The sequence below is a fragment of the Callithrix jacchus genome, chromosome 12 (assembly GCF_049354715.1).
Source record: "Callithrix jacchus isolate 240 chromosome 12, calJac240_pri, whole genome shotgun sequence".
Lineage (NCBI taxonomy): Eukaryota > Metazoa > Chordata > Mammalia > Primates > Cebidae > Callithrix > Callithrix jacchus.
The window spans coordinates 61142358-61168972 of record NC_133513.1 but is presented as its reverse complement, the minus strand read 5'-3'; the positions used below and the strand labels follow the sequence as shown (position 1 = coordinate 61168972).

Here is a 26615-nt window from a genome sequence, read left to right as displayed (position 1 = left end):
GTATAAACTTACAAAGGGGCAAAAGACTTGTATACTGAAAATTTCAAAACACTGAGTCAAATTTAACAAAACACAAATAAATGAAAGCAATCTTGTTCATGAATTTAAAGATTTAATATTGCTAACATGCAATCCCTATCAAAATTTCAATGGCATTTTTTATAGAAATAGGAAAAACTATCTTAAAATTCCAATGGAATCTGAGCCTGGTGCGGTGGTTCACACTGTAATCCCAGCACTTCGGGAGTCGGAGGCTGGTGGATCACTTGAGGCCAGGAGTTCAAGACCAGCCTGGCCAACATGGTGAAAACCCATCTCTACTAAAACTACAAAAATTAGCTGGATGTGTTGGTGCATGCCTGTAATCCCAGCAACTTGAGAGGGTGAGGCAGGGAAATCACTTGAACCCAGAAGTGGAAGTTGCAGTGAGCCAAGATGGTGCCAGTGCACTCCAGCCTGGGCTACAGAGTGAGACTGTCTCAAAAAACAAAAACAAAAACGGAATTCCTATGGAATCTCAGAGAAAAGCTAAATAGCCAAAAACCATCTTGAACGAAGTTGGAGATCTCACAGTTTCTGATTTCAAAACGAATTATAAATCGATAGTAATCGGCCGCCGGGAGAGTCGGCGACGCCGCCAGCTCTGCGCGCGAACTCCCGTCCATGGTATGCAGGGCGGCGGTCATCCGAGCTGCTCGAGTCCCGCCCGCCGCCGCGCCGCACTTTTAGGCGAGTGCGGAGGTCGAGGGCGGAGGGGAAGTTAAGCGCGGAGCTGCAGCCCCCGTCAGCCGCCGCCGCGCGGCGAGAGGGAGTTCCCAGAGCTGCCGCGGCCCCGGCCCGGCCCCCTCCCTGCGCCTCCCCCTCGCGGCGAGGCTGCCCCGCGCCCGCGCCCGTGCCCGTCGCCCGCAGCGATGATCTTCCCCAGCAGCAGCGGCAACCCCGGGGGCAGCTGCAACTGCAGGACGCCCTATCGCAAGCAGACTCCGGTCCCAGCCCACCCCATGGCCCCTCCCAGTCCCAGCACCACCTGCAATAATAACAACAGTAGCAGCAGTAGCAACTCAGGATGGGATCAGATCAGCGAAATGAACCTCTATATCCGAGGACTGCCTCCCCACACCACCGACCAGGACCTGGTGAAGCTCTGTCAACCATATGGGAAAATAGTCTCCACAAAGGCAATATTGGATAAGACAACGAACAAATGCAAAGGTTACGGTTTTGTGGACTTTGACAGCCCTGCCGCAGCTCAAAAAGCTGTGTCTGCCCTGAAGGCCAGTGGGGTTCAAGCTCAAATGGCAAAGCAACAGGAACAAGATCCTACGAACCTGTGCATTTCTAATTTGCCACTCTCCATGGATGAGCAAGAACTGGAAAATATGCTCAAACCATTTGGACAGGTTATTTCTACAAGGATACTGCGTGATTCCAGTGGTACAAGTCGTGGTGTTGGCTTTGCTAGGATGGAATCAACAGAAAAATGCGAAGCTGTTATTGGTCATTTTAATGGAAAATTTATTAAGACACCACCAGGAGTTTCTGCCCCCACAGAACCTTTATTGTGTAAGTTCGCGGATGGAGGACAGAAAAAGAGACAGAACCCAAACAAATACATCCCTAATGGAAGACCATGGCATAGAGAAGGAGAGGCTGGAATGACACTTGCTTACGACCCAACTACAGCCGCCCTACAGAACGGATTTTATCCTTCACCATACAGTATTGCTACAAACCGAATGATCACTCAAACTTCTATTACACCCTATATTGCATCTCCTGTATCTGCCTACCAGGTGCAAAGTCCTTCTTGGATGCAACCCCAGCCATATATTCTACAACACCCCGGTGCCGTGCTAACTCCCTCAATGGAGCACACCATGTCACTACAGCCCGCATTCATGATCAGCCCTCTGGTCCAGCGGATGAGTCATCTGTCGCTAGGCAGCACTGGAACATACATGCCTGCAAGGTCAGCTATGCAAGGAGCCTACTTGCCACAGTATGCACATATGCAGACGACAGCGGTTCCTGTTGAGGAGGCAAGTGGTCAACAGCAGGTGGCTGTCGAAACGTCTAATGACCGTTCTCCATATACCTTTCAACCCAATAAGTAACTGTTAGATGTACAGAAAGGTGTTCTTACATGAAGAAGGGTGTGAAGGCTGAACAATCATGGATTTTTCTGATCAATTGTGCTTTAGGAAATTATTGACAGTTTTGCACAGGTTCTTGAAAACGTTATTTATAATGAAATCAACTAAAACTATTTTTGCTATAAGTTCGATAAGGTGCATAAAACCCTTAAATTCATCTAGTAGCTGTTCCCCCGAACAGGTTTATTTTAGTAATAAAACAAAAACAAAAAACAAAAAGATTTTTATCAAATGTTATGATGCAAAAAAAGAAAAAAAAAGAAAACTTCAATTTTCTGGGTATGCACAAAGATCATGAAGACTTATCCAAGTGCATGACCGGATTTTTGTGGTTTTGTTCATTTTGTGTTTAATTTGTGGGGGTTTTTTCCCAGCTGTATGAAATGGGCTTTCTGGAGTTCAAATAGTCCGACTTCACCCATGGTGTTCTGTGCTTGCAGTGTGAGTGTCGCTGTAATTCAGTGTTGCCATCAGTGTTACTTTTCTTAGCTTTCTGTCTTTCAACGTAGTGTGAAGTGTCTTATCCTTTTCTATGAATTCCAATTTGCCTTAACTCTTTTGATGCTGTAGCTGTTTCAGTAAAAGTTAGTTCAAACTAATGATGTAGAATGCTTTGGCCAAATGAGCTGGTCTATTATGCCTTGTAAAACAGCAGCATAGGGCTTTTAAAAGGTAGTCAATAAAAGTTGCTGAAATTTTGGCTTTTAAAAAAAATTGATAGTAATCAACACAGCACGATACTGGCATAAAGACAAACATATAGACCAATAGAACAGAATACAGAGATCAGAAATAAACTCAGGAATACGTGGTCAAAGGGTCTTCAACAAGGGGGCCAAGATCAGACAATGCAGAAAGGACAGTGTCTTCAAGATGTAGAGTTGGGAAAATTGAATATCTACATGCAAAAGAATGAAGTTGGATCCTTACCTTTAATGAAAATTTACATTTATGTCTTCCATTCATTTTGAGTTAATTTTCATATTCTAAATTTCATATTATACTTTTAGGTCTTACATTTAAATCTCCCATTCATTTTGAGTTAGACCTAAAAGTATAACACTCCTATAAGAAATATATGAGAGGATGGTTTGTCCTCACTTGTAAAGTGGAAAAAATGGAAATCATAAGAGCAGCCAAGCATGGTGGCTCACGCCAATAATCCCAACATTTTGGGAGGCCAAGGCAGGATGATTACTTGAGCCCAAGACTTCGAGACCAGCCTGGGCAACATAGGGAAGCCTCCTCTTTATAAGTAAAAATAAATAGGCCGGGCATGGTGGCTCACACCTGTAATCTCGGCACTTTGGGAGGCCGAGGCAGGCAGATCACAGTGTTCAGGAGATCGAGACCCTCCTGGCTAACACGGTGAAACTTAAAAATTCTAAAAATACAAAATATTTTATATTTATAAAATCTCTACTAAAAATACAAAACATTAGCCGGGTGTGGTGGCAAATGCCTGTAGTCCCAGCTACTCAGGAGGCTGAGGCAGGAGAATCGCTTGAACCTGGGAGGTGGAAGTTGCAGTGAGCCAAGATTGTGCCACTGTACCCCAGCCTTGGTGGCAGAGCAAGACTCAGTCTCAAAATAAATAATAAATAAAAAGAAATCATAAGGAAAAAGTGTCATAAGGTTAAATTGTCCATGATTTCTTGGATTGACACTAAAAGCTCAGGCAACAAAAGCAAAAATAGACAAATAGGACTCTATCCAATGTTAAAACCTATGTGGATCAAAGAACACAAAGTGAAAAGGTTACCTATGGAATGGGAGAAAATGTTTGCAATTATATCTGATAATGTGTTAATATCAAGAATATATAAAGAATTCCAACTGAGCACTGTGGCTCACACCTATAGTCCCAGCATTTTGGAAGGCCAAAGTGGGCAGATTACTTGAGCCCAAGAGTTCTAGATCAGCCTGGCCAACATGACAAAACCCTGTCTCTACAAAAAATACAAAAATTAACCAGGTGTGATTACACACACCTGTAGTCCCAGCTACTCGGGAGGCTTAGGTGGGAGGATCACTCGAGCTCAAAGAGGTTGAGGCTGCAGTGAGCCAAGATCGCAGTACATCACTCCAGCGTGGGCATAGCAAGAGACCCTGTCTCAAAAAATAATATATAAGAATGCCTATAACTCGACAACAAAAAACTTGAACAATGAGCAAAGAAGTTGAATAGATATTTATCCAAAAAAGGCATACATATGAAATGATGCTCAATATCACTAATCATTAGGGAATTGCAAATCAAAAACACAGTGAGATATCACCTGACACCCATGAGGATGACCACTATTGACACAACAAAAAATAATGTGTTCATAAGGATGTAGATAAATGAGAATTCTTGTACAATGTTGGTGGGAATGTAAAATGGTACCGCTGCTATGGGAAACAGTAGGAAGTTTCCTCAAAGAATGGAAAATAGAATGATTATGTCCAGCAATCCCACTTCTGGATATGTAACCAATTGAATTAAAAGTAGGATCTCAAAGACATATTTGACCATCCATGTTCATTGCAGCATTATTCATGATAACCAAGAGGAGAAGCAACCCAAATGTCCATTGATAAATGAATGGATAAACAAAACGTGTCATATACATTAAATGGAATATTATTCAGCCTTTAACAAAGGAAATCCTATCACAGGCCACAACATAGAAGAACCTTGAGCATATTATACCAAATAAAATAAGCCAGTTACATAAAACAGTTGCTGTATGAATCCACTTATGTGAGGTACGTAGAGCAATCAAACTCAGAAACAGGAATAGAATGGTGGTTGCCATGGGGTAAGAAAAAGGGAAATCAGGAGTTATAATTCAAGAGTGTTACAGACCAAATTGTGTCCCTCCTAAAGTCATGTGTTGAAGTCCCAACCTCAACAGGATTGTATTTGCAAAGACCTTTACAGAACTAACTAGGATTAAATGAGGTTATAACTGGCCAGGCATGGTGGCTCAAGCCTGTAATCCCAGTACTTTGGGAGGCCAAGGCAGGTGAATCACCTGAGGTCTGGAGTTCGAGACCAGTCTGGCCAACATGGTGAAACCCTGTCTCGACTAAAAATACAAAAATTAGCTAGGCATGGTGGTAGACACCAGTAATCCCAGCTACTCATTAGACTGAGGCAGGAGAATTGCTTAAACCTGGGAGGCAGAGGTTACAGTGAGCCAAGATCGTGCCATTGCACTCCAGCCTAGGCAAAAAGAGCAAAACTCCATCTCAAAAAAAAAGGTTATAACTATGGGGCCCTAATCCAATATGGCTGATGTCCTTATTGGCAGAGAAAGAAAACACCAAGAATGTACATGAACAGAGAAAATGTCCCGTGAGAATGAAGTCGCAAGACAGCTATCTGCAAGCCAAGGAGATGCCTCAGGACCCCTAGCTCCAAAACTGAGAAAATAAATTTCAGTTCTTTAGGCTACCCAGTCTGTGGAATTATGCTATAGTCACCAGGACAAGCAAACGCACATAAAAAACTATAGTTTCAGGTTGAAAGATAAAAAGTTATTGCCATCTGTGGCACAACAACGTGTTAACATTACAGAACTAGACACTTATACTTTGTCAAGATTGTAAATTAAATGTTTTATTTATTTATTTAAAGACGGGATTTCACCATGTTGGTCAGGCTGATCTTGAACTCCCGATGTCAAGTAATCCACCCACCTTGGACTCCAAAGTGCTTGGATTACAGGCGTGAGCCACCACGCCCGGCCATGTTTCATTTTCTTCTTTTTTTATTGGGTGAAGGGACTCTTACAAGGCCAGAGTCCTTCTGCTCTTAAATGTTTTATTTTTACAATTAAAAATAATTTAAAAAACACTCCCCTTTGGGCTTGAAGGATAGGTGCTTCTTTCACTAGTACCACTCCAGAACTCAATGTGCTTACTGTTCATTCTCCTTTCTATCACACTGATTTTGCATCCAAGGAAAGAAGGCCTGGAATAAAGTCATAATTTAAAAAAATCTTCCTCCTCCTAAATCTGAAGCCCTGGTGAGCTTCCCAGCATGTGGAGCATTATCTGAAAATCTTCACTAAGAGGTTATTAGGTCATGTACTGTCATCTGCCTGTGAATCTGGATTTAGAAAGATGATTTTTTTTTTTTTTTTTTTTGAGACAGAGTTTTGGTCTTGTTGCCCAGGCTGGAGTGCACTGGCGCAATCTCAGCTCACCACAACCTCTGCCTCCCAGGTTCAAGTGATTCTCCTGCCTCAGCCTCTGGAGTAGCTGGGATTACAGCCATGGGCCACCACACCCAGCTAATTTTGTATTTTTAGTAGAGATGGAGTTTCTCCATGTTGGTCAGGCTGGTCTTGAACCCTCGACCTCAGGTGATCCGCCCACCTTGGCCTCCCAAAGTGCTGGGATTATAGGCATGAGCCACCACGCCCAGCTAAAGATGTTATCTTTTCCTAAGAATCTGTGGCAGACAGGAGTTAACGTAAAAGCTTGAGGTTGGCATGGTTAGTCAAGTGGTGTGATGGCTTTTCAGGGGCTAGGGCCTGCGCTGCCACCAGTGTCTGAGTTTGCCCAGGAGATGCAGGTCCATCAGCAATAAGGGACTGGAGACACCCATTCCAACATTGCATAGAGAGAGCTGCGTCTTGCTGGCCCAGATCCCATTATTGCTGTTTAGGGTCACCAAGCTGAGGCTGAGCCAGATTCTTAAACGGCAGCACTGCCAGGCCAGTGTGCTTGTTCCCCTTGTCACCTTGGCATCTTCCTTGGTATGGGGGTCAGAAAGGAGTCTGCATATGTGACAGTCCCACTCATAGAAGTGGTACTATTGACACAAAATTTCTAAGTGTCAAAGGAGGGAGGAGGGTGAGAGCCCTCTCTCTGCACAGCCTGGGTAGGCTAAAGCATCATGATTCCTGGTGCCTGACTCACGTAGCCCCCAGAGGGATCCCAAGGAACCAAGTACATATAGAATGGGAGAAAAACCAGTGCAAAGGACTGTTTGCTGCTGTTTCACTTGGAAGGAGAAAAGGGACCAGAGCTACATGGGGCAGTAGACAGGCTGCTTTGCTCCATCCTCACAGTCACATGAGGTCTCTGACTTGGGCCTGCTGCCAGGGAATCCACAGATCCACCTCTGCTCGAGTCAGGGTGCTGAGCTCTTCGGTTCTGAAACCATATCTAAGACCGGAAAAGAGATACCTAGACATCAGCAGATGTAAAATTTCAGCTGTTTCTCATAATCTGTTAAGCAAGGAGATTATCAGTGTAAGGCCTAATCTCAGGATTATCTGAGGTATGTAAATTGTTCTTCAAAATATACCCAAATTAAGGGTCACTGTTTACTACTTTTTTTTTTTCTGAGACTGAGTCTCACTCTGTCACTTAGGCTGGAGTACGGTGGTGAGATCTCAGCTCACTGCAACCTACGCCTCCCAGGTTCAAGCGATTCTCCTGCCTCAGCCACTCAAGTAGCTGGGATTACAGGTGCCCGCCATCATGCCCAGCCAATTTTTGTATTTTTTGTAGAGACAGAGTTTCACCATGTTGACCAAGCTGGTCTTGAACTTCTGACCTCAAGTGATCCATTCGCCTCAGCCTCCCAAAATGCTGGGATTATAGGCATGAGCCACAGCACCCAACCAGTTTACTTCTGCTTTAAGATGTATTCTCCATTGATTTTCTGAAATCCCAAAGTTGTGAAACTGTATCCATGAATTCTTTTCCCTTTATATTTCTGGAATTACATAATTTTATATTACTCTCATTCTGTGTTGTGGAACAGGTGTTCCCAACCCCATGGCTGCTGAACAGGAAGTGAGCAGTAGGCAAGCAAGTATTCCCACCTGAGCTCTGCCTCCTGTCAGATCAGCGGCAGCATTAGATTCTCATAGGAGCGCAAACCCTATTGTGAACTGTGCATGTGAGGGATCTGGGTCTTATAATAATCCAACTAATGCCTGATGATCTGAGGTGGAGCAGTTTCATCCTCAAACTATTACCCCCAACCCCATCCTTGAAAAATTGTCTTCCATGCCAGGCACAGTGGCTCATGACTGTAATCCCAGCACTTTGGGAGTCTGAGACAAGCAAATCATCTGAGATCAGAAGTTCAAGACCAGACTGGACAGCATGGTAAAACCCTATCTCTTCTAACAAATACAAAAATTAGGCAGGCATGGTGGTGCACGCCTGTAGTCCCAGCTACTCAAGAGGCTAAGGCATGAGAATCACTTGAATCCAGGAGGCAGAGGTTGCAGCGAGCCGAGATGGCACCAATGCACTCACTCCAGCCTGGGCAACAGAGTGAGACTACATCTCAAAAAAAAAAGAAAAAAGAAAAAAAGAAAAGTTGTCTTCCACAAAAATGGTCCCTGACCACTCTTGTACAACATATAATTTATAAATCCTTCACCCTCGCCACAGAAACTGCATGAAATTTATACAAGCATTCATTCCTCAAGACTTTTTCCCCTCTCAACAATTCCTGTAATCCAAATCTACTTCTGGTCAAGATGTTCCTTTCCCGATTTTTAATGTTTTCTTATTTTTTGAGATGGAGTTTCACTCTTGGCATCCAGGCTGGAATGCAATAGCATGATCTCAGCTCACTGCAACCTCCACCTCCTGGATTCAAGTGATTCTCCTGCCTCAGCCTCCCAAAGCTGGGATTACAGGCATGTGCCACCATAGCTAATTTTGCATTTTTCATAGAGACAAGGTTTCACCATATTGGCCAGGCTGGTCTCGAACTCCTGACTTCAGGTGACCCACCCACCTTGGCCTCCCAAAGCGCTAGGATTACAGGCATGGGCCACTATGCCTGGCTCCTTTCTAATTTTGAAGTCAAAATAGTATCTCTGGGCCATATGTGCAGCTGATACATATACAAACACATCGATCAAGGATGGAGGTCATGACATATGCAGCCATGAACTGTAGATGAAATAATACTTTGGCTGAAAAGACATAAGATCTAAAATCTACCTTTTAGCTTCAATGCTGGATCAGGAAAAGAGCTCTCTTGACCAGGCTGAATTTCTCTCTTCTCTACCAGGGAGCACATAAGAACACAAGGCTTCTGAACAGGTATAAGTATGATCATAGATATTCAACAATACAGGCTGGTCATGGTGGCTCATGCCTGTAATCCCAGCACTTTGGGAGACTGAGGCAGGTGGATCACCTGAGGTCAGGAGTTCGAGACAAGCTTGGCCAACATGGTGAAACTCTGTCTCTACTAAAAATACAAAAATTAGCTGGGCATGGTAGTGCGTGCCTGTAAGGAAGTGGAGGTTACAGTGAGCTGAGGTCACACCATTGCATTACAGCCTGGGCAACAGAGCAAGACTCCATCTCATTAAAAAAAAAAAAAAAGAAAGAAATACAAATGAAGGTTTTTAAAGTTTCTGCCTAGATTACCCTATAAATGTGCTTCAGAAATTACTAAAATTTAATGTACACTTAACCACAATCCCCATAATTTGCAAAGGACAGGGATCTTTAACTGGGGCAATCTTATCCTTAACCTGATGGCAGGTCATTGGAAATATTCCTAGACTTTTTAGGTTATTACAATAGCGGGTGGGATGAGGTCAGTGTCTCTACTGGCATTCTGTAGACCCTGGATGCTGATGAACATCCCACGACACACAGGAGAAAGCCCTCATAACTGTCAGGCTGAATCAACACTGCCAAGGCTTAGCAACCCTAACATTGACTCTGTTCTCAAAATATGTCAACTTTCACGTTTCCACTTCTGTCCTGCTATTGTTTCTCAATGTATGCAATGTGATTAGAAAATACATCCCTTTGCCAGACTCTAACTTGCAATGCCATATGTTTACTATCCCATGCCTTTGCCCTAGATCACTGAGATAACCCAAAACAGCTCAAATATATCCAGCAGCATCTCAGGAGGCAATACCACTCCTAGGTAGGCCAAATTTGGTGCCAAAAACATAAAATTTACCTGAATTCTGGATTCTGGAAGGCTGGTTTGTTTAGCCAGTTCTTCCCTGGTAGCAATTCCAGGGAACTGATTCTTCCCAAAGGCTTGAACTAGGATACTGGCTTGAGATCTTGTGATAGATGTTCGAATTCATCCAGCTTCTTTAGCTACAGAGAACATGGGCACAAAATAGGATTTTTAGGCCAGTTTTCACATTCGAACCTGAAAAATCAAATTTTTGAATACCATTCTGACAACCTTTACTTTCTCTGAACATCCCCTCTGGAACTCAGCAGCCAGTCCTGTCCCTGGGATAGAACCCCAGAGATGACAGGAGAGCAGGACACTGCACTGCTCAGCAGCTGCAGAAATGGGAGGTTCAAAACCCTTCTTTCTTTGTGATAGAGTTTTGCTCAGGCTGGAGTCTACTAGCAAGGATCTTGGCTCCCTGCAACCTCCCCCTCCCAGGTTCAACGATTCTCCTGCCCCAAGTAGCTGAAATTACAGGCAAGTGCCACCACACTCAGCTAATTTTTGTATTTTTAGTAGAGATGGGGTTTCACCATGTTGGCCAGGCTGGTCTCAAACTCCTGACCTCAGGTGATCTGCCCGTCTCAGCTTCCCAAAGTGCTGGGATTACAGGCGTGAGCTACCACACCCAGCCCAAAACTCTTCTTGGTAAGAACCTATGTTTCCCCTGAGACAGGAATACAGGGTGGTCACAGGAGAATAAAAAATTCCAGGCAGAAGTTACATGCGAGTAGAGGCTATAGGCTGACTAGACCCTGAAAAACTGGGTGTTGGCCAGGCATAGTGGCTCACATCTATATTCCCAACACTTTGGGAGACAGAGGTAGGAGGATCCCCCTTTTTTTTTTTAATGGAGAGAGTTGTGTTTTTTCAACCATGTACAATGCACGTATAGGGAACCTCCATTTAGGAGCTGGCAGCCTACACTCAGCATTGCACAGATAAAAATATACGACTTTCAACACAGATCCAAATACCTTCACATTTTAAAAATCAGAATATCCTACACAAGATTTAACCTGACAGGACTCAAGTTCTGAGTTTTCATATATAGCTTTAATTTGTATTAAACATACGTTTATTTACAGCGAGAAGAGAGAATAAGTGGCAAATAAGGCCATTTTCTATCATGAAACACTGTAAAATATGTACATAAGTTCAAGACCAGCCTGGGCAACATGACAAAATTAACCAGGTGTGATGGCATGTACCTGTAGTCCCAGCTACTTGCGATGGTGAGATGGGAGAACTGATTGAACCCAGGAGGTCAAGGATGCAGTGAGCCATAATCACGCCACTGTACTTCAGCCTGGGTGACAAAGTATGACCGTAGCTCAAAAAATAAAAATAAAAACCAAATATGTGGCCAGGCACAGTGGCTCACACCTCTAATCCCAGCACTTTGGGAGGCCAAGGTGGGTGGATCATGTAAGTACAGGAGTTCAAGTCTAGCCTGGACAACATGGGAAAATATCATCTCTATAAAAAAAAAATGTGAAGAAACAAAAAATTAAAAAAAAACAAGAAAAAACAGACATGGACAAAGCTGGATGAGGTCAACTGGACCTAACTTGGCACTGGATTTGAGCTAGGTTTCCCCTAGGACCTCTTTGTATGCTCATTAATTCCCTAAATTACACACCCACCAGTGTCATGATAGTTCTGGGAACAGCCATATTTAATGTAAAAAGAGGTGACACCATAGTTCTAAGAAATCTCCACCTTTTTCCAAGAATCTTCATAAATATTCCATCCCTTGGATAAGAAACCCATAAAGGTAGCGGCCCAAACCCCTTGCACACGACTCGAGTACACCCACACTTCCCTTTCCTGAGTGAATACTGAAACTGAAACAGAACAGGGTCTGGAGACATGCCAACTCCCTGGAACTAGATCATAGGGAAAACCCCACCTCTATGCCCAAGTAACAGGGGACCAGAAGCTACTTCTCCTCCATAGTCCCCACCCAACTCCACTGTCTCACAAATGCAAAGTATCTCTGATTGATAGCAGGCCGCTCTTATTTGCATAAGGTGCCAATTCACTCAATCCTCTGATTGGCAGAGGGCTGCTCCTTTGTTTGCATAGTGTGCCAACTCTGACCGCCTCTGGTCAATTCACTTCTGCCTCTATTAGCTGCAGGCCAAATCCTTCATTCACATGGTGGATAACCAACAGAAAATCTCTAAAGGGTGCTTAAATTCCACAGCACTTTGCAATCAGGACTCTTGCACCGGTGAGTCCCACTCACACCCTGTAGAGTATACTCTCATTACAACAAGTCTCTGCTTTTGCTGTTTTATTCTTTTGTTGCTTTATTTGTGCGTTTTGTTCAATTCTTTGTTGAAGATGCCAAAAACCTGGATAACTCACACTCAAGACCTTCCTTCCAGGCACATAACTGCCATTAGAGAATTATAACTGACACAGTGATAGACCTTACCTAACCAACTCCATCTTGCTTCTAACATCCAAGATGTCCTTGTTCATTAATGGGTGTAGGCCAAATTAACTTTGGGAGGAACTTAGTTTATAGTTTAAAACAAAGATGATAACAGCCCTTTCCCAAAACAAACCCCCTTCTTGCCTGGGGACTAGACTGCATTTGTAGAACTAACAAGTTAGCCACAAGATTAGAAATTATGGTTTAGAAGCCAAGCAGCTAGAGGCTACAAGGTTCTGACCCTCCCCAAATTGCTCCTGGGGATAACATCACTATTCTAAAACCTAAGATCAGTGCTTGAGACACTTTGCAGACCCTGTACTTGATGGATCAGCTGGCACCACCCAGATCAATAAATGGTATATATAATGGCTTAATCTGATCCTGTGGCCCCTACCCAGGAACAGACTGACCCCAAGAGGACAGCTTCGATTCCCTAAGATTTCATCTCTGACCTGATCAATCAGCACTCCTGATTCACTGTGGTCCCACCCACCAAATTATCCTTAAAAATGCTGATCCCTGAATTCTCAGGGAGATTGATTTGAGTTAGTAAAACTCCAGTCTCCCACATAGCTGGCTCTGTGAAAATAACTCTGTGTTGTAATTCCTCTGTATTGATAAATTGGCTGTTGAGGAAGTGGGCAAGGTGAACCCATTGGGCAGTTACAAGACTTTTCACTTTGCAATGAATCTTCCTGCTTTTACTATTTTCTGACTCATTCTTGAATTCCTTCATGCAGTGGTGTCAACAGCCTAAATACCTGCTGGGTTCAAGGTCCCACCTGCATTTGAGGACCACCCCCAGGCAACCAGTATCACCCCTACTCCAAATAGAGAGATGATGTCTATATCTCTGACACTAGGATGCCCAGAACTCCTAGTCTAAACATTCTTTGCAGAAAAATGTGAACACACCATGCATAGTTGTTTATACACTCAAGGAGATCCATTGAGGAATTGTATTTGGACTGGTGGCTTCATACCTTGCGTCCTAAACTGAGGATTAGTCTGTCCCTGGGTTTGATATTCCTCAGAGGAGCATTTTAACCCCAGTCATCTCTGTCTTGATCTGTGGTTCCAAAACCAAACCTAAGTGACCCAAGATGATGTGGGGAAAGAAGAGGACGTAACTCAGATCACTCCACACAACAATCCAATCAAACAAAACTGATCTGGCATCTGCCCTTGGGGTAATATTCATGAGAAAAGCAACGTATTATTTTAAGAATGATGCAATTGCCTTGAATTATTAGCATGAAATTCAGGACAGCATCACTACGATCCCTAATTAGCATGTCTTCTAATGGTCTCTCCAGTGGTATCCAAAGTCAATTTTCTTGATTTAAGACACTGTTTTCAGCTAGGCACAGTGGCTCACACCTGTAATCTCAGCGCTTTGGGAGCTGAGGCAGGTGGATCACCTGAGGTGAGGCATTCAAGACCAGCCTGGCCAACATGGTGAGAAAAACCCTGTCTCTACTAAAAATACAAAAACTAGCCAGGTATGTTAGTGGGTACCTATAATCCCAGCTATTAGGGAGGCTGAGGCACAAGAACTTCTTGAAGCCTGGCAGAGGACTCTATCTCAAAAAAAAAAAAAAAAAAAAAAAAAAAGAGTTTTTTCTCTCTCTATCTCTCTCTCTCTCTCATTTGTCAAGTAGGTATTCAACATTTGGGTGGTGTGTGTTGTGTGTGTGTGTGTGTGACCAGCCTGGCCAACATGGTGAAAAAACCCTGTCTCTACTAAAAATACAGAAATTAGCCATGTTTGGTGGTGGGTGCCTATAATCATAGCTACTAGGGGAGCTGAGGCACAAGAATTGCCTGAGGATTAGTCTGAAGATAGGGAGGCAGAATTGGCCACAGAAAATGGCTAGACTAACATATCTTCACACTTATATCTTACTTATTTTATTCCAGAGCCAGCAATAAATAAAAAGACTCCTGGAAACCCAGATACCTAGCTTTGAAATTATTTTCACTAACATAACCAATTGGATTTTTGCTTTTTTCCTTTTTATAGTAGAAATTGCCATGTTTTAAAATTATTTCTGAACACTGTATGTGGATATGAAGGAAATTAAAATATTTTACCCCCAAATATATTTATTTGACATATTTTTAAATGGATGCCATTTGGTCAGCAGGCAGAAGGGGCTGCTGTAAAGAGTGTAAAGATTTTCATCTGTAAAGAGTGTCCATTAATGTAATCATTACCCCTCCCCTTTCTATGCCCTTCCCAGATCTAGGAGAATGAGAGTCTGACACCTTTGAAAGTCTAAAAATAATCATCTACTGCTGAGTGCAGTGACTCGTGCCTGTAATGCCAGGACTTTGGGAGGCCAAGGCAGGCTGATCACTTGAGTTTGAGACAAGCTGGGGCAATATAGCAAAACCTCATCTCTACCAAAAAAAAAACAAAAATGAGAAAAAATTAGTCACATGCATGTGGCATGCTCCTGTAGTCCCAGCTACTCAGAAGGCTGAGGTGGGCAGATTGATTGAACCTGGGAGGTCAAGGCCACAGTAAGCAAAGATCACACCACCTCACTCCAACCTGGGTGACAAACTGAGGTCTTGTCTCAAAACAAAACAAAAAATAACCATTTACCATCTATTCTCTTTGAGGGAGGCATCGTCCATATATCTAGGCCACCTCTCCTAGCCCAGCTTCTTCTCTTTCTTAACCTGTCTTGCCACTAAACCTGATTTACTTGTTTCGGGCCATGCTCCAAATCTATATTCTTTAGTGGCCTCAGAATGGTATATATAGTTTCTATAACTCTTTGGGAAGTTGGGTCTTCACTCTGAAGGCTCCTGTATATACATTAAATTTCTATGTCATTTCTCCTGTTGTCTGAGGCATTTGAACTAGAGTGACTCCATCTGGATGGAATAGGTACTGGTTAAAAGGAGGCTGAGACCTACTGAGCTGCATTCCCAGGCATTCTTAGTCACACGATGAGATGGAAGTCAGCACAAGATACAGGTTGCAAAGAACTTGCTGATAGAACAGCCTGCAGTAAAGAAGTCAACCAAAACCAAGATGGTCATGAAAGTGCCTTTTTTTTTTCTTTTGAGATGGAGTCTCTCTCTGTGGGCCAGGCTGGAGTGCAATGGTGCCATCTTAGCTCATTGCAACCTCCGCCTCCTGGGTTCAAGTGATTCTCATGCCTCAGCCTCCCGAGTAGCTGGGATTACAGGCAGGCACCACAACACTCAGCTAATTTTTTATATTTTTACTAGAGACCGGACGAATCATGTTGCCCAGGCCAGTCTCCAGCTCCTCAGCTCAGGTGATCTGCTGGCCTCAGCCTCCTGAAGTGCTGAGATTACAGGCTTGAGCCACTGCCCCAGTCTAATTAAAATATATTGGCATCCCAAAAGACACTCCCACCAGCGGCCTGACAGTTTACAAATTCCATGGGAACATCAGGAAGTTACCCTATATGGTCAAAAAAGGGGAAGAATCCTCAGTTCTGAAAAATCTCCACCCCTTTCCTGGAAAACTCATGAATAATGCACCCCTTGTTTAGCATATAATCAAGAAATAACTATAATTAGTTGAGTAGCCTACTTTGCTGCTCTGCCTATGGAGTAGCTAGCTATTCTTTTTTTCCTTTACTTTCTTAATAAACTTGCTTTCATTTGATGGATTCACCTCCAACTCTTTCTTTTGGAGATCCAAGAACTCTCTTGGGGGTCTGGATCAGGACCTCTTTCCAGTACACTATTAATCAATTGGCCTCAAGTCATTCCATTGTAAGATTTGTAACTTCATAATGACCAATGTCTGTTATAAACCAAATATAAAATCCTAAGGCCCCCCGAGCCATCTGAATGGACTTCCTTCTCCATCAGGGCTCTCTTAAAACTTAACCCTACTAGGCGAAGTGGCTCAGTAATCCCAGCAGTTTGGAAGTCCGAGGCAGGCGGATCACGAGGTCAGGAATTCAAGACCTGTCTGACCAACATGGTGATACCCTGTCTCTATGATAGAACAATTAGCAGGTGTGGTGGCATATGCCTGTAATCCCAGCTACTCAGGAGGCTGAGACAGGAGAATTGCTTGAACCCGGGAGGCAGAGGTTGCAGAGAGCCAAGATTGCACCATTGAACTCCAACCTGGGGGACAGAATGAGACTCCATCCTCAAAAAAAAAAAAAAAAAATTTTAACCTAAGAGACTGGTTCAGGCCCGCATTAACATCAACATAGACCTTAAGTCTGATGAGAAGTATTTACAATCTATTCTCTCTGCATGATAAAACACTGATCTCCACAAAGTCTTCTGGCAGCCCAGACATTTTCTTTTTTCTTTCTTTTTGAGATGGAGTTTCACTCTGGTCACCCAGGCTGGAGTGCAATGTTGCTATCTCAGCTCACTGCAACCTGCACCTCCCAGGTTCAAGCAATTATCCTGCCTCAGCCTCCCAAGTAGCTGGGATTACAGGGACCTGCCACCATGCCCAGCTAATTTTTGTATCTTTAGTAGAGATGAGGTTTCACCATGTTGACCAGGCTGGTCTTGAACTCCTGAACTTCAAATGATCTGCCTGCCTCAGCCTCCCAGAATTTCTTGGATTACAGGCGTGAGCCACCATAGCTGGTCCTGTATTGCTTAAATGTACTTAATTGAAGTCTCATATTTCCCTAGAATGTATAAAACCAAGTTGTATCCCAATTATCTGGGGCACATGTTCTCAGGACTTCTTAAGGGCTGCATCATGAGCCAGGATTACTCAGATTTGGCTCAGTAAATTTCTTTATTTCACAGAAATTACGCAGAAGTTAAAAAACTAAAAGTGAAAAAAGAAAGGCTGGCTGCGGTGGCGTATGCCTGTAATCCTTAATCTTTAGGAGACTGAGGCGGCTGGATCACCTGAGGTCAAGAGTTTGAGACCAGCCTGGCCAACATAAGAAAACCCCATCTCTACTAAAAATACAAAAATTAGCTGGGCCTGGTGGTGGGCACCTGTAATCCCAGCTACTCAGGAGGCTGAGGCAGGAGAATCACTTGAACTTGGGAGACAGAGGTTGCAGTGAACTGAGATCGTGCCACTGCACTCCAGCCTGGGCAACAGAGCAAAAATTCTGTCTCAAAAGAAAAAAAAAAAAAAAAAAAAAAAGGGAAAAAAGACAATAGAAGAAAAAGGAAAAAATAAGAAAAAAAGACCAAAAGTTAAAAAACAACAAATACTAAATATTTTACAGAGTTTGACTCTTTTTGTTGGCACTACTGAGCAGCTCTCCATTCCCAAGCATTGTGCTTGAAAGCTGTATTTGTTCTCTAAATTAATCAAAATATTTTCAGTTAAAAAGTCTTACACACAGCTGGAATCTAAACCAATGAAGACATTTGTAAATTCCCTATGAGAGCTAACAGCACCTTACATTGTTTCCTGGTCTTTCCTTCTCATTACAGGTTCCAGTGAGCTCAGAGCCTCTCAGGCAGCAAATCACCAAGTGTTCTCACATGCAGCAATTTTATTACTGGAATATGAGTAAACCCTCTCTCTCATACCCAGAACAGATCATCTAAACATGAAACTGCCTTTGTAAAACTTATAACAGTGAGAAAATTATGACAGTGAAAGAGATCTGACCTAACCAGCCTCCATCTTGCCTTTATTAATTAACTTATTTTTGAGACAGAGTCTTGTGGTTGTTGCCCAGGCTAGAGTGCAGTGGTGCAATATTGGCTCTCTGCAACCTACGCCTCCAGGGTTGAGGCTATTCTCCTGCCTCAATCTCTCAAGTATCTGAGACTACAGGTGCATGCTATCACACCCAGCCCCAGCTTTCCTTTAATCTCCAAACTGCCCTTAGGCATTCCTGGGCTTGGGCCAAGCTAACTTTGAGAGAAATTTAGTTTATAGTTTAAATGATAATAGCCCTTCCCCAAAACAGCCTTTGTAAAGCTAGTGAAAGACCACTAGGATAGGAGGAGCCTGAATTCTGCTGAGGTGTGGACTGAAGAGATCACCAGCCACGGTTCCACAACTTCCCCAATTACTCCTCCAGATAACACCACAATTGTAGAACCTAAGATTGGCCTTTTGAGATGCCTTTCCAGGTTTTTGCACTTCTGACAACTGACAGCTCCACCCAGATGCAGACTCAGCACAGGACCATATTCCACACTCCTATGATTGCATCCCCAACCAATCAGGTATATATCATCCATTCCCTTACCTGCCAAACTATCCTTGAGAAATCCTAGCCTCTGAATTTTCAGGGAGGTTGATTTAAGTAGTAACTACATATCCACATGGTGTGGCCAACCTCATGTCAATTAAATTCTTTATTGCAAAGCCATAGTTTCAGTCAATTGGTTTCATCTGCACAGTAGGCAGGACAAACTCATCAGGCAATTAAAAACATAAGGCAATTTTATTCTCTTGAGTATTTTCAAAAATTGGGGTTATTATAACCAACTAATCAGAGATTATAGATTAGATGCTAAAACCTGAACTCAATTTTTACCCCTAAAAAGACTATTCACTTATGGTCATGAGTTTAAATACCATCTCACATGGGACAACATACACTTTATCTTTTTAATAACTTTAAAAATTATATTAATTATTGCATCAATAATTTTATTCAAATAATATAGGATTTTAAACATTCTGGTATATGAATCATATTAGAGACATTAAATTAAAAAAAAAACTAGGGCCAGATGTGGTGGCTCAATCTATAATCTTGGCACTTTGGGAAGCTGAGGTGGGAAGATTGCAGCTGGGTGTGGTGGCTCACACCTGTAATCCCAGCACTTTGGGAGGCTGAGGCAGGCAGATCACCTGAGATCAGGAGTTCCAGACCAGCCTGGCCAACATGGTAAAGCCTCCTCTCTACTAAAACTATGAAAATTAGCTGGGCATGGTGGTGCATGACTGTAGTCCCAGCCACTCGGGAGGCTGAGGCAGCAGGATCATTTGAACCCAGGAGGTGGAGGCTGAAGTGAGCCAAGATGGAGCCAGTGCACTCCAGCCTGGGCAACCGAGTAAGACTCAGTCTCAAAAAAGTAATAAATTAGCTGGACATGATGGCATGTGCCTGTGGACCCAGCTACTCGGAAGGCTGAGATGGGATGATTGATTGAGCCCAGGAAATCAAGGCTGCAGTGAGCTGTGATTGAGCCATTACACTACATCCTGTCTCAAAAAAAAAAAAAAAAAAAACAGAGATAAAAGAAATACACAGAGTTGTTGCTTTTATTTTTTTTTTTTCATTACATAACAGGAATAAACTTCTTGGCAAAATATCAGACCTAAGAGAATTGCTTGAAAGTGCTTAGCCTACCTTTGAGAGAAAATAGAAACCTCATGCCCACCTGAATTCTAGACTCTGGAATGTCAATTTCTTTGGCCAGTTGATCCCTGGTAGCTATACCAGCATAGGGGTTCTTTTCAAACCATGCCTGGAGGGTATCTTTGTGATGCTGGTTCAAAACAATCCTCTTTCCACAGGCCTCTCTTTCTAGTGAAAGAGCAAAGAAAAAAAGGAATAAAAGGAGAGTATGAAGAACGCATTTACAGATTAAAATTGTTGGCATAGACACATACTTTATGTTTATTTCAGATGGAAAGCTAATATATCCATTGATCACTCTATGTTTTTACTTCAGCAACACATTCTAAGTCATGCTAATAAGGATATATAGAGGGATAAATTCATATTTTAGGAAATATGATAGGTAATGATCTAAGTATACAGAGCAAAAGCTTACAGAAATTCCACAATGGTAGTATATGCAAGAAAACAGGAAGCAACAGAATTAGAAAAATACATAAAATTAATAAAACAAGTAAATATCCTGTAAAAAACTAAAAGGTTAAAACATATCCCTCTAATCATGAATCATGATTGTGATTTAAACTTTCATTTTTTTTTTTTTTTTGGAGACAAGAGTCTCTCTCTGTCGCCCAGGCTGGCGTGCAGTGGCGTCATCTCGGCTCACTGCAATCTCCGCCTTCTGGGTTCAAGCAATTATCCTGCCTCAGCCTCCCGGGTAACTGGGATTAAGGGGCCCGCCGCTACGCCCCTTAATCCCAGTTAGCTACTCCTAGCGAATTTTTGTATTTTTAGAAGAGACGGGGTTTCACCATGTTGGGCAGGCTGGCCCTGCACTCCTGACCCCAGGTGATCTGCCCACCTCCGCCTCCCAAAGTGCTGGGGTTACAGGCGTGAGCCCCTGGTCCCGGCTGCGATTTAAACTTTCATAAACTCTGGAAAACAAACAAGTCCTTTGGCATCAACACAGAGAACAGCCAAAGGGCTGATAGGAGCTTACCATTTGAACTTTTGGCCAAATCCATCCTGGGAAGAGTGGCCTGGATTCCAGAGTCTAGTGGCTTCACTGAACAACTGCCAGGAAGGTAAGATACAACAAAATTCGGGGTGCCCCACCCACTTCTCGACCTCTTGACCTCAGGTGAAAGGCCCACCTGACCTCCCAAAATGCCGGAACTACAGGCGGGAGGTGCAGAGCCTAGCTGCACCCATTTCTTAAATACCTTTCCACTTAGTTCCTTATTTAAATATTTGACACCACTTAAATGGATTTTGAAGTAATTAGATGAAGGGTAAGTTGAATTTTAAGTAGAAGTACAGATTCCACTAGGTAATTTTGCATCTATTATACTTCTCCAAATATGACTATGGTTCTGTCCTCTCTAGTTTACACATATTTAAGCATTTGTTCTCTGTGTTCAGGTTCTTTTATTTCTTAATTATTTTGGCTTGGCCATATTATTTAACAAATGGAGAGTATCACCTTATTTTGTACTTTTCACATTTTCCTCAGCCTTTCCTGAAACGTATTTTATTCCATCATCAATGTGGTGGTCTGGCTATGTCAAGCTGGCTAGTCTAAGCGCTGCAGTTTATCAATCGAACATTAATGTAGGTGTTGCCACAAATGCATTTTGCAGGTGTGGTTAACATATAAAATCAATGGGCTTTGCCTAAAGCCAGTTATTCAATATAATGTGAGTGGGACTGATTGAATCAGAGCAAAGCTCTCTTGAGGCAGAGAATCGCACCAGTGGAGAGCAACTTTAGCTCCTGCCTGAGGGTGTCGGCTCACCTTTCCAGGCATCCTTCTTGCCTAGTCAGCCCCCACAACTGTATAAGTCGATTCCTCAAAAACTGATCTGTTTCTCAGGTCAAATTTTGACTGACACAGACTTCAGTGCTGTTAGTGGCTGTATAACAAAAGATATTGTCTGGGAGTGGTGGCTCACGCCTATAATCCCAGCACTTTGTGAGGCTGAGGCGGGCGGATCACTGGAGGTCGGGGGTTTGAGACCAGCCTGACCAACATAGAGAAACCCCATCTCTACTAAAAATACAAAAAATTAGCTGGGCGTGGTGGCAAATGCCTGCATTCCCAGCTACTCAGGAAGCTGAGGCAGGAGAATCACTTGAACCTGGGAGGTGGAGGTTGCAGTGAGCTGAGATTGTGCCATTGCACTCCAGCCTGGGCAACAAGAGCAAAACTCCATCTCAAAAAAAAAAAAGAATCTTAGAGATGAGTTTTCTGAATTGATTCTGGGTTTCTGAAATTGGTTCTCTAATGAAATAAACTTTAAGGGCACTAATGACTAGTTCCAGTAATAGAGAGGGCACTGGGTTCATAACTAAATGTGGTAATTCATCATCATTGGACACTCCTAATCATGCCTACAGAAAGCATCAGGGCTAACACTGAGTCCCTAATATGGCACCATCACCCAGGGTGATAAGCTATATAGCTAGAGGAAAAATAATTACGTTAGACCACTACCATTATGGGAAAAAAAAATGAAGTTTCTTCTTTTCTTTTTCTTTTTTTTTGAGGCAGAGTTTTGCTCTTGTCACCCAGGCTGGAGTGCGATGGCGCGATCTTAGCTCACCGCAACCTCCGCTTCCTGGACTGGAATAGACACGCTGGATATGATTTTGCCTTCCCTGCACTCAACCCTTTGGCCAAAATAACTACCTGTAAATTTACAGAATACCTTATCTACTGTCATGGTACTCCATAAAACATTGCTTCCAACCAAGGAACTCACTTCCTAGCAAATGAGTTAAAGCAATGGGCCCACGTTCATGGATCATGGATTCACTGGTTTTGTCATTTTCCTCAGCATCCTGAAGCAGATGGTTTTTTTGTTTTGTTTCATTTTGTTTTTTGACAGAGTTTTACTCCGTTGCCTAGGCTGGAGTGCAGTGGCATGATCTCAGCTTGCTGCAACCTCCACCTCCCAGGTTCAAGCAATTCTCCTCCCTCAGCATCCCAAGTAGTTGGGATTATAGGCATCCACCACCATGCCCAGCTAATTTTGTATTTTTAGTAGAGACGGGTTTTCACCGTGTTGGCCAGGCTGGTCTCGAACCCCTAACCTCAGGTGACCCACCTCCCTCAAACTCCCAAAGTGCTGGGATTACAGGCGTGAGTCACTGTGCCCAGCTCAAACATCTCTTAAGAAAATACCAAGGGTCAATGGAGAGGCCACACATACACCATGGTTTTAGAGGATGGAAGATCACAGCCTACTTGGAGTTGCCGGGTGGGTGTCATGAGATCTAATATATGGCATAGTGACTATAATAAATAATACAGACTGGGCGTGGTGGCTCACGCCTGGAATCCCAGCACTTCAGGAGGCCAAGGCAGGTGCATCACTTGAGGTCAGGAGTTTGACACCAGCCTGGCTAACATGGCGAAACCCTGTCTCTACTAAAAATACAAAAACTAGTATGGTGGTGAGCACCTGTAATCCCAGCTACTTGGGAGGCTGAGGCAGCAGAATTGCTTGAACCTGGGAGGAGAAGGTTGCAGTGAGCCAAGATCATGCCACTGCACTGCAGCCTGAGAGACAGAGCCAGACCCTGTCTCAAAAATAAATAAATAAATAAATAAATAAAATAATACAATATACTTGAAAGTTGCTAAGAGAGTAGATTTTAAATGTTTTCACCACAATGAAAGATAACTATGTGAGATGATAGATATGTTCATTAACTTCATTGTGGTCATCACCTCACAATATATACATGTATAAAAACATCATGTTGAATACCGTAAATACATACCATTTGTCTCCATGTGTTTTCCAAAACTCATTTCTTTATTTCTAATTTTTCTTTTGCTTTCTTTTTTTTTTTTTTTTTGGATACAGATTTCATTCTTATTTCCCCTGCTGGAGTGCAATGGCACAATCTCAGCTCACTACAACCTCCACCTCCTGGGTTCAAGCGATTCTCCTGCCTCAGCCTCCTGAGTAGCTGGGATTACAAGCATGTGTCACCATGCCTGGCTAATTTTGTATTTTTAGTAGAGATGGGGTTTCACCACGTTGGTCAGGCTGATCTCAAACTCCTGACCTAAGGTGATCTGCCCACCTCAGCCTCCCAAAGTGCTGAGATTACAGGCTTGAGCCAACGCATCTGGCTCTTTTTTTTTTTCCTTTTTCATCATGTAATACATCCATGTAATGAAATTTATTTCTTACATGCTGGAGGCTGGGAGTCCACAGTTAAGGGACCACAGCTGGTCAGCTTCTGGTAAGGGCCTCATCCTGCATCACAACATGGTGGACAGTGTCACATGGAGAGAGGCAGGCAGGAAAGACAGCCAAACAGGCTTTTATAACAGACCCACTCTCATGATAACTCACTCCCCATTATTCCTACTCACCCATCAACCCACTCATTCAGAAATTCACTAATCCATTCATGAAGGCAGAGGCTTCATGCTCCAGTTATCTCTTAAAGGACCCAGCTCTTAATACTGTTACATTGCAGATTAAGTTTCAGCATGAATTTCAGAGAGGACAAACAAATTATAGCACCATTTTTGTCAATTACACTTCAGTAAGAATTTCACAATTTTACTTAATCTTTCCAGTGAGTGTTTGATTTTGCAATTAGATTTTGGTTATGGGATATAATGCACAAAGAAATAAACTTTTGTAGAGACCATAATTGTTTCTTTTTCTTCCATTTATCAGTCTAGGTATTTATAAAACTCAGCTTGAGTTTTCAAAAAAACTGTAGAATGGTCTAGGCATGGTGACTCATGCCTATAATCGCCCACTTTGGGAGGCTGAGGCAGGCAGGCAGATCACAAGATCAAGAGATGGAGACCATCCTGGCCAACATAGTAAAACCCTGTCTCTACTAAAAATGCAAAAATTAGCTGGGTGTGGTGGTGTGTGCCTGTAGTCCGAGCTACTTAGGAGGCTGAGACAGGAGAATCCTTTGAACCCAGGAGGTGGAGGTTGCTGTGAGCCAAGATTACACCACTGCATTCCAGCTTGGCGACAGAGCAAGACTCTATTTCAAAAAAAATTTTTTTTAATTGTAGAATGGACATGCAAATAGGCAGATATTCCCCCTTGAGACTCAGCTTCTCCTATTTTTGAGGAAATCAGAAATCAACACATCTACAGCTGACATTTCAACTATTGTTGTGATGGGCTACCAAAGGCATGAAGCGACAGAAGATCTAAGATCCACATGGAACATTTGTAAGTTGATAGAAAGATCAGTTACATTTCCTATAGGAATTTCTTTTGGCCACATCATATCTGAGCTAAGAACTATAACCCACTTTTCAAGAGAGCAAATACTTTATTCACCTGAAAGAAAACTCTGGACTCCACCTGGACAGGGGAGGCTGCAGAGGGGCAGGCTAGTTCCTTTAAGGAGACACCATGAGATCACTAGAGACTATCCAAACTTCCAAATCCCCACAGCAGGCTCCCCACTGCACCTGGACTGCCACCTGCCACCCTCTTATTTCTCTCCAACCTGTGTCCAGCTGGAGCTGGTTGGAGGGTGGAGCCCTGGAGCCCTGAAGACTCTGTGTGGGATACAAAGTCCTTTGTCTGCAGCCAAATACAAATTATCAAGAGACCATGAGGTCTGTGAAGAAAAAAGTAAAAGCCCTTTTTCCCCCCTTTCTTTGATTCCCAGGCTGGAGTGCAGGGGCACGTTCTTGGCTCACTGCAATCTCTGCTTCCTGGGCTCAAGCAATTCTCCAGCCTCAGCCTCCTGAGCAGCTGGCATTACAAGCACAAACCACCCCACCTGGCTAATTTTTGTATTTTTGGTAGAAATAGGGTTTTGCCGTATTGTCCAGGCTGGTCTCGAATTCCTGAGCTCAAGTGATCTGCCTGCCTTGGCCTTCTAACGTGCTGGGATTACAGGCATGAGCCACTATGCCCGGCCTAAAGGCTTTATTGCCTACAAAAATAAATAAAGCAATCAATCTATGAATCAGGAGACACAGGGTCCAGTGATAAGACACAAATTGAGCTCCAAAGAACAAAAAGAGGTCCTGGCTTAGAGAAAGGTCCTGGCCTAGACCTCAATATGGTCTCTACATGCAAATGAAGGATTGAAACTGGTTCAGACCTGACTGGTTGAAAATAACTGAATCCCAATTGGGTAGTTTCTAAGCCCAAAGCCAGTGGTTTCCATAGGGTGCCACTTTAGGCAGCTGGCAGGAGATTTCCAGCCACGTGTCTCAGCTCTGATTTCAGGAGCCATTTTAGCTCAGAGGTGCAAACAGGATGTGTGCCTGGAGCTGCCCTCTCCTGGAAAGAAGGGCACATGACTCTTCCTCTCACCCCGCCATGGCCACTTGGCTCCCATCATCTTAATTTGAGTGTCTCTTTCAGCCACAAGACATTCATCTCCTCTGGAGAGCTCGGGGTCCCTTTAGAGCTTCATTTCACACTCCCAACATGCACAGAGTCCCAATTGCCCCTGCCAAAAAATGAGGCCCAACTTTCCCACCAGAACCAGGCTCAGACCATTCTCTCCAGGGCCTAAAATACAAACTAAGCAATGATAAGCAAATCCCAATTCCACCTCTAGGCACTAACTCCCTATTTTGGCTCCAAAGACAGTGGCACCTTTTGAAATCTCCTTTGCAAAATTATGACAGGAAGAAAAGTCTGACATAATTGACTCCGTCTTGCTTCTTACCTCTACACTATCCTCAGTTATTCCTAGACATAGGGCAAACTGACTTTGGGAGAAATGTAGTTTATAAT

The 26615-nt window shown here is 43.2% G+C and overlaps 1 protein-coding gene and 1 pseudogene across 2 annotated transcripts; one reads left to right on the top strand and one right to left on the bottom strand.

Annotated features, from left to right (window-relative positions):
* Positions 1–611: 611 nt before the first annotated feature.
* Positions 612–2418, top strand: LOC118146315 (RNA-binding motif, single-stranded-interacting protein 1 pseudogene; annotated as a pseudogene). Its single transcript, XR_013524934.1, has one exon. The product of XR_013524934.1 is annotated as an RNA-binding motif, single-stranded-interacting protein 1 pseudogene (transcript).
* A 3480-nt stretch (positions 2419–5898) lies between these two features.
* LOC118142821 (double homeobox protein B-like) lies at positions 5899–10236 on the bottom strand (the record flags this gene model as incomplete). Its single annotated transcript, XM_078346853.1, is given in 3 exon segments — positions 5899–7133; positions 7167–7316; positions 10108–10236. Coding segments are annotated over 3 exon segments (435 nt in total), but the record flags the coding sequence as incomplete, so codon positions are not given.
* Positions 10237–26615: the final 16379 nt, after the last annotated feature.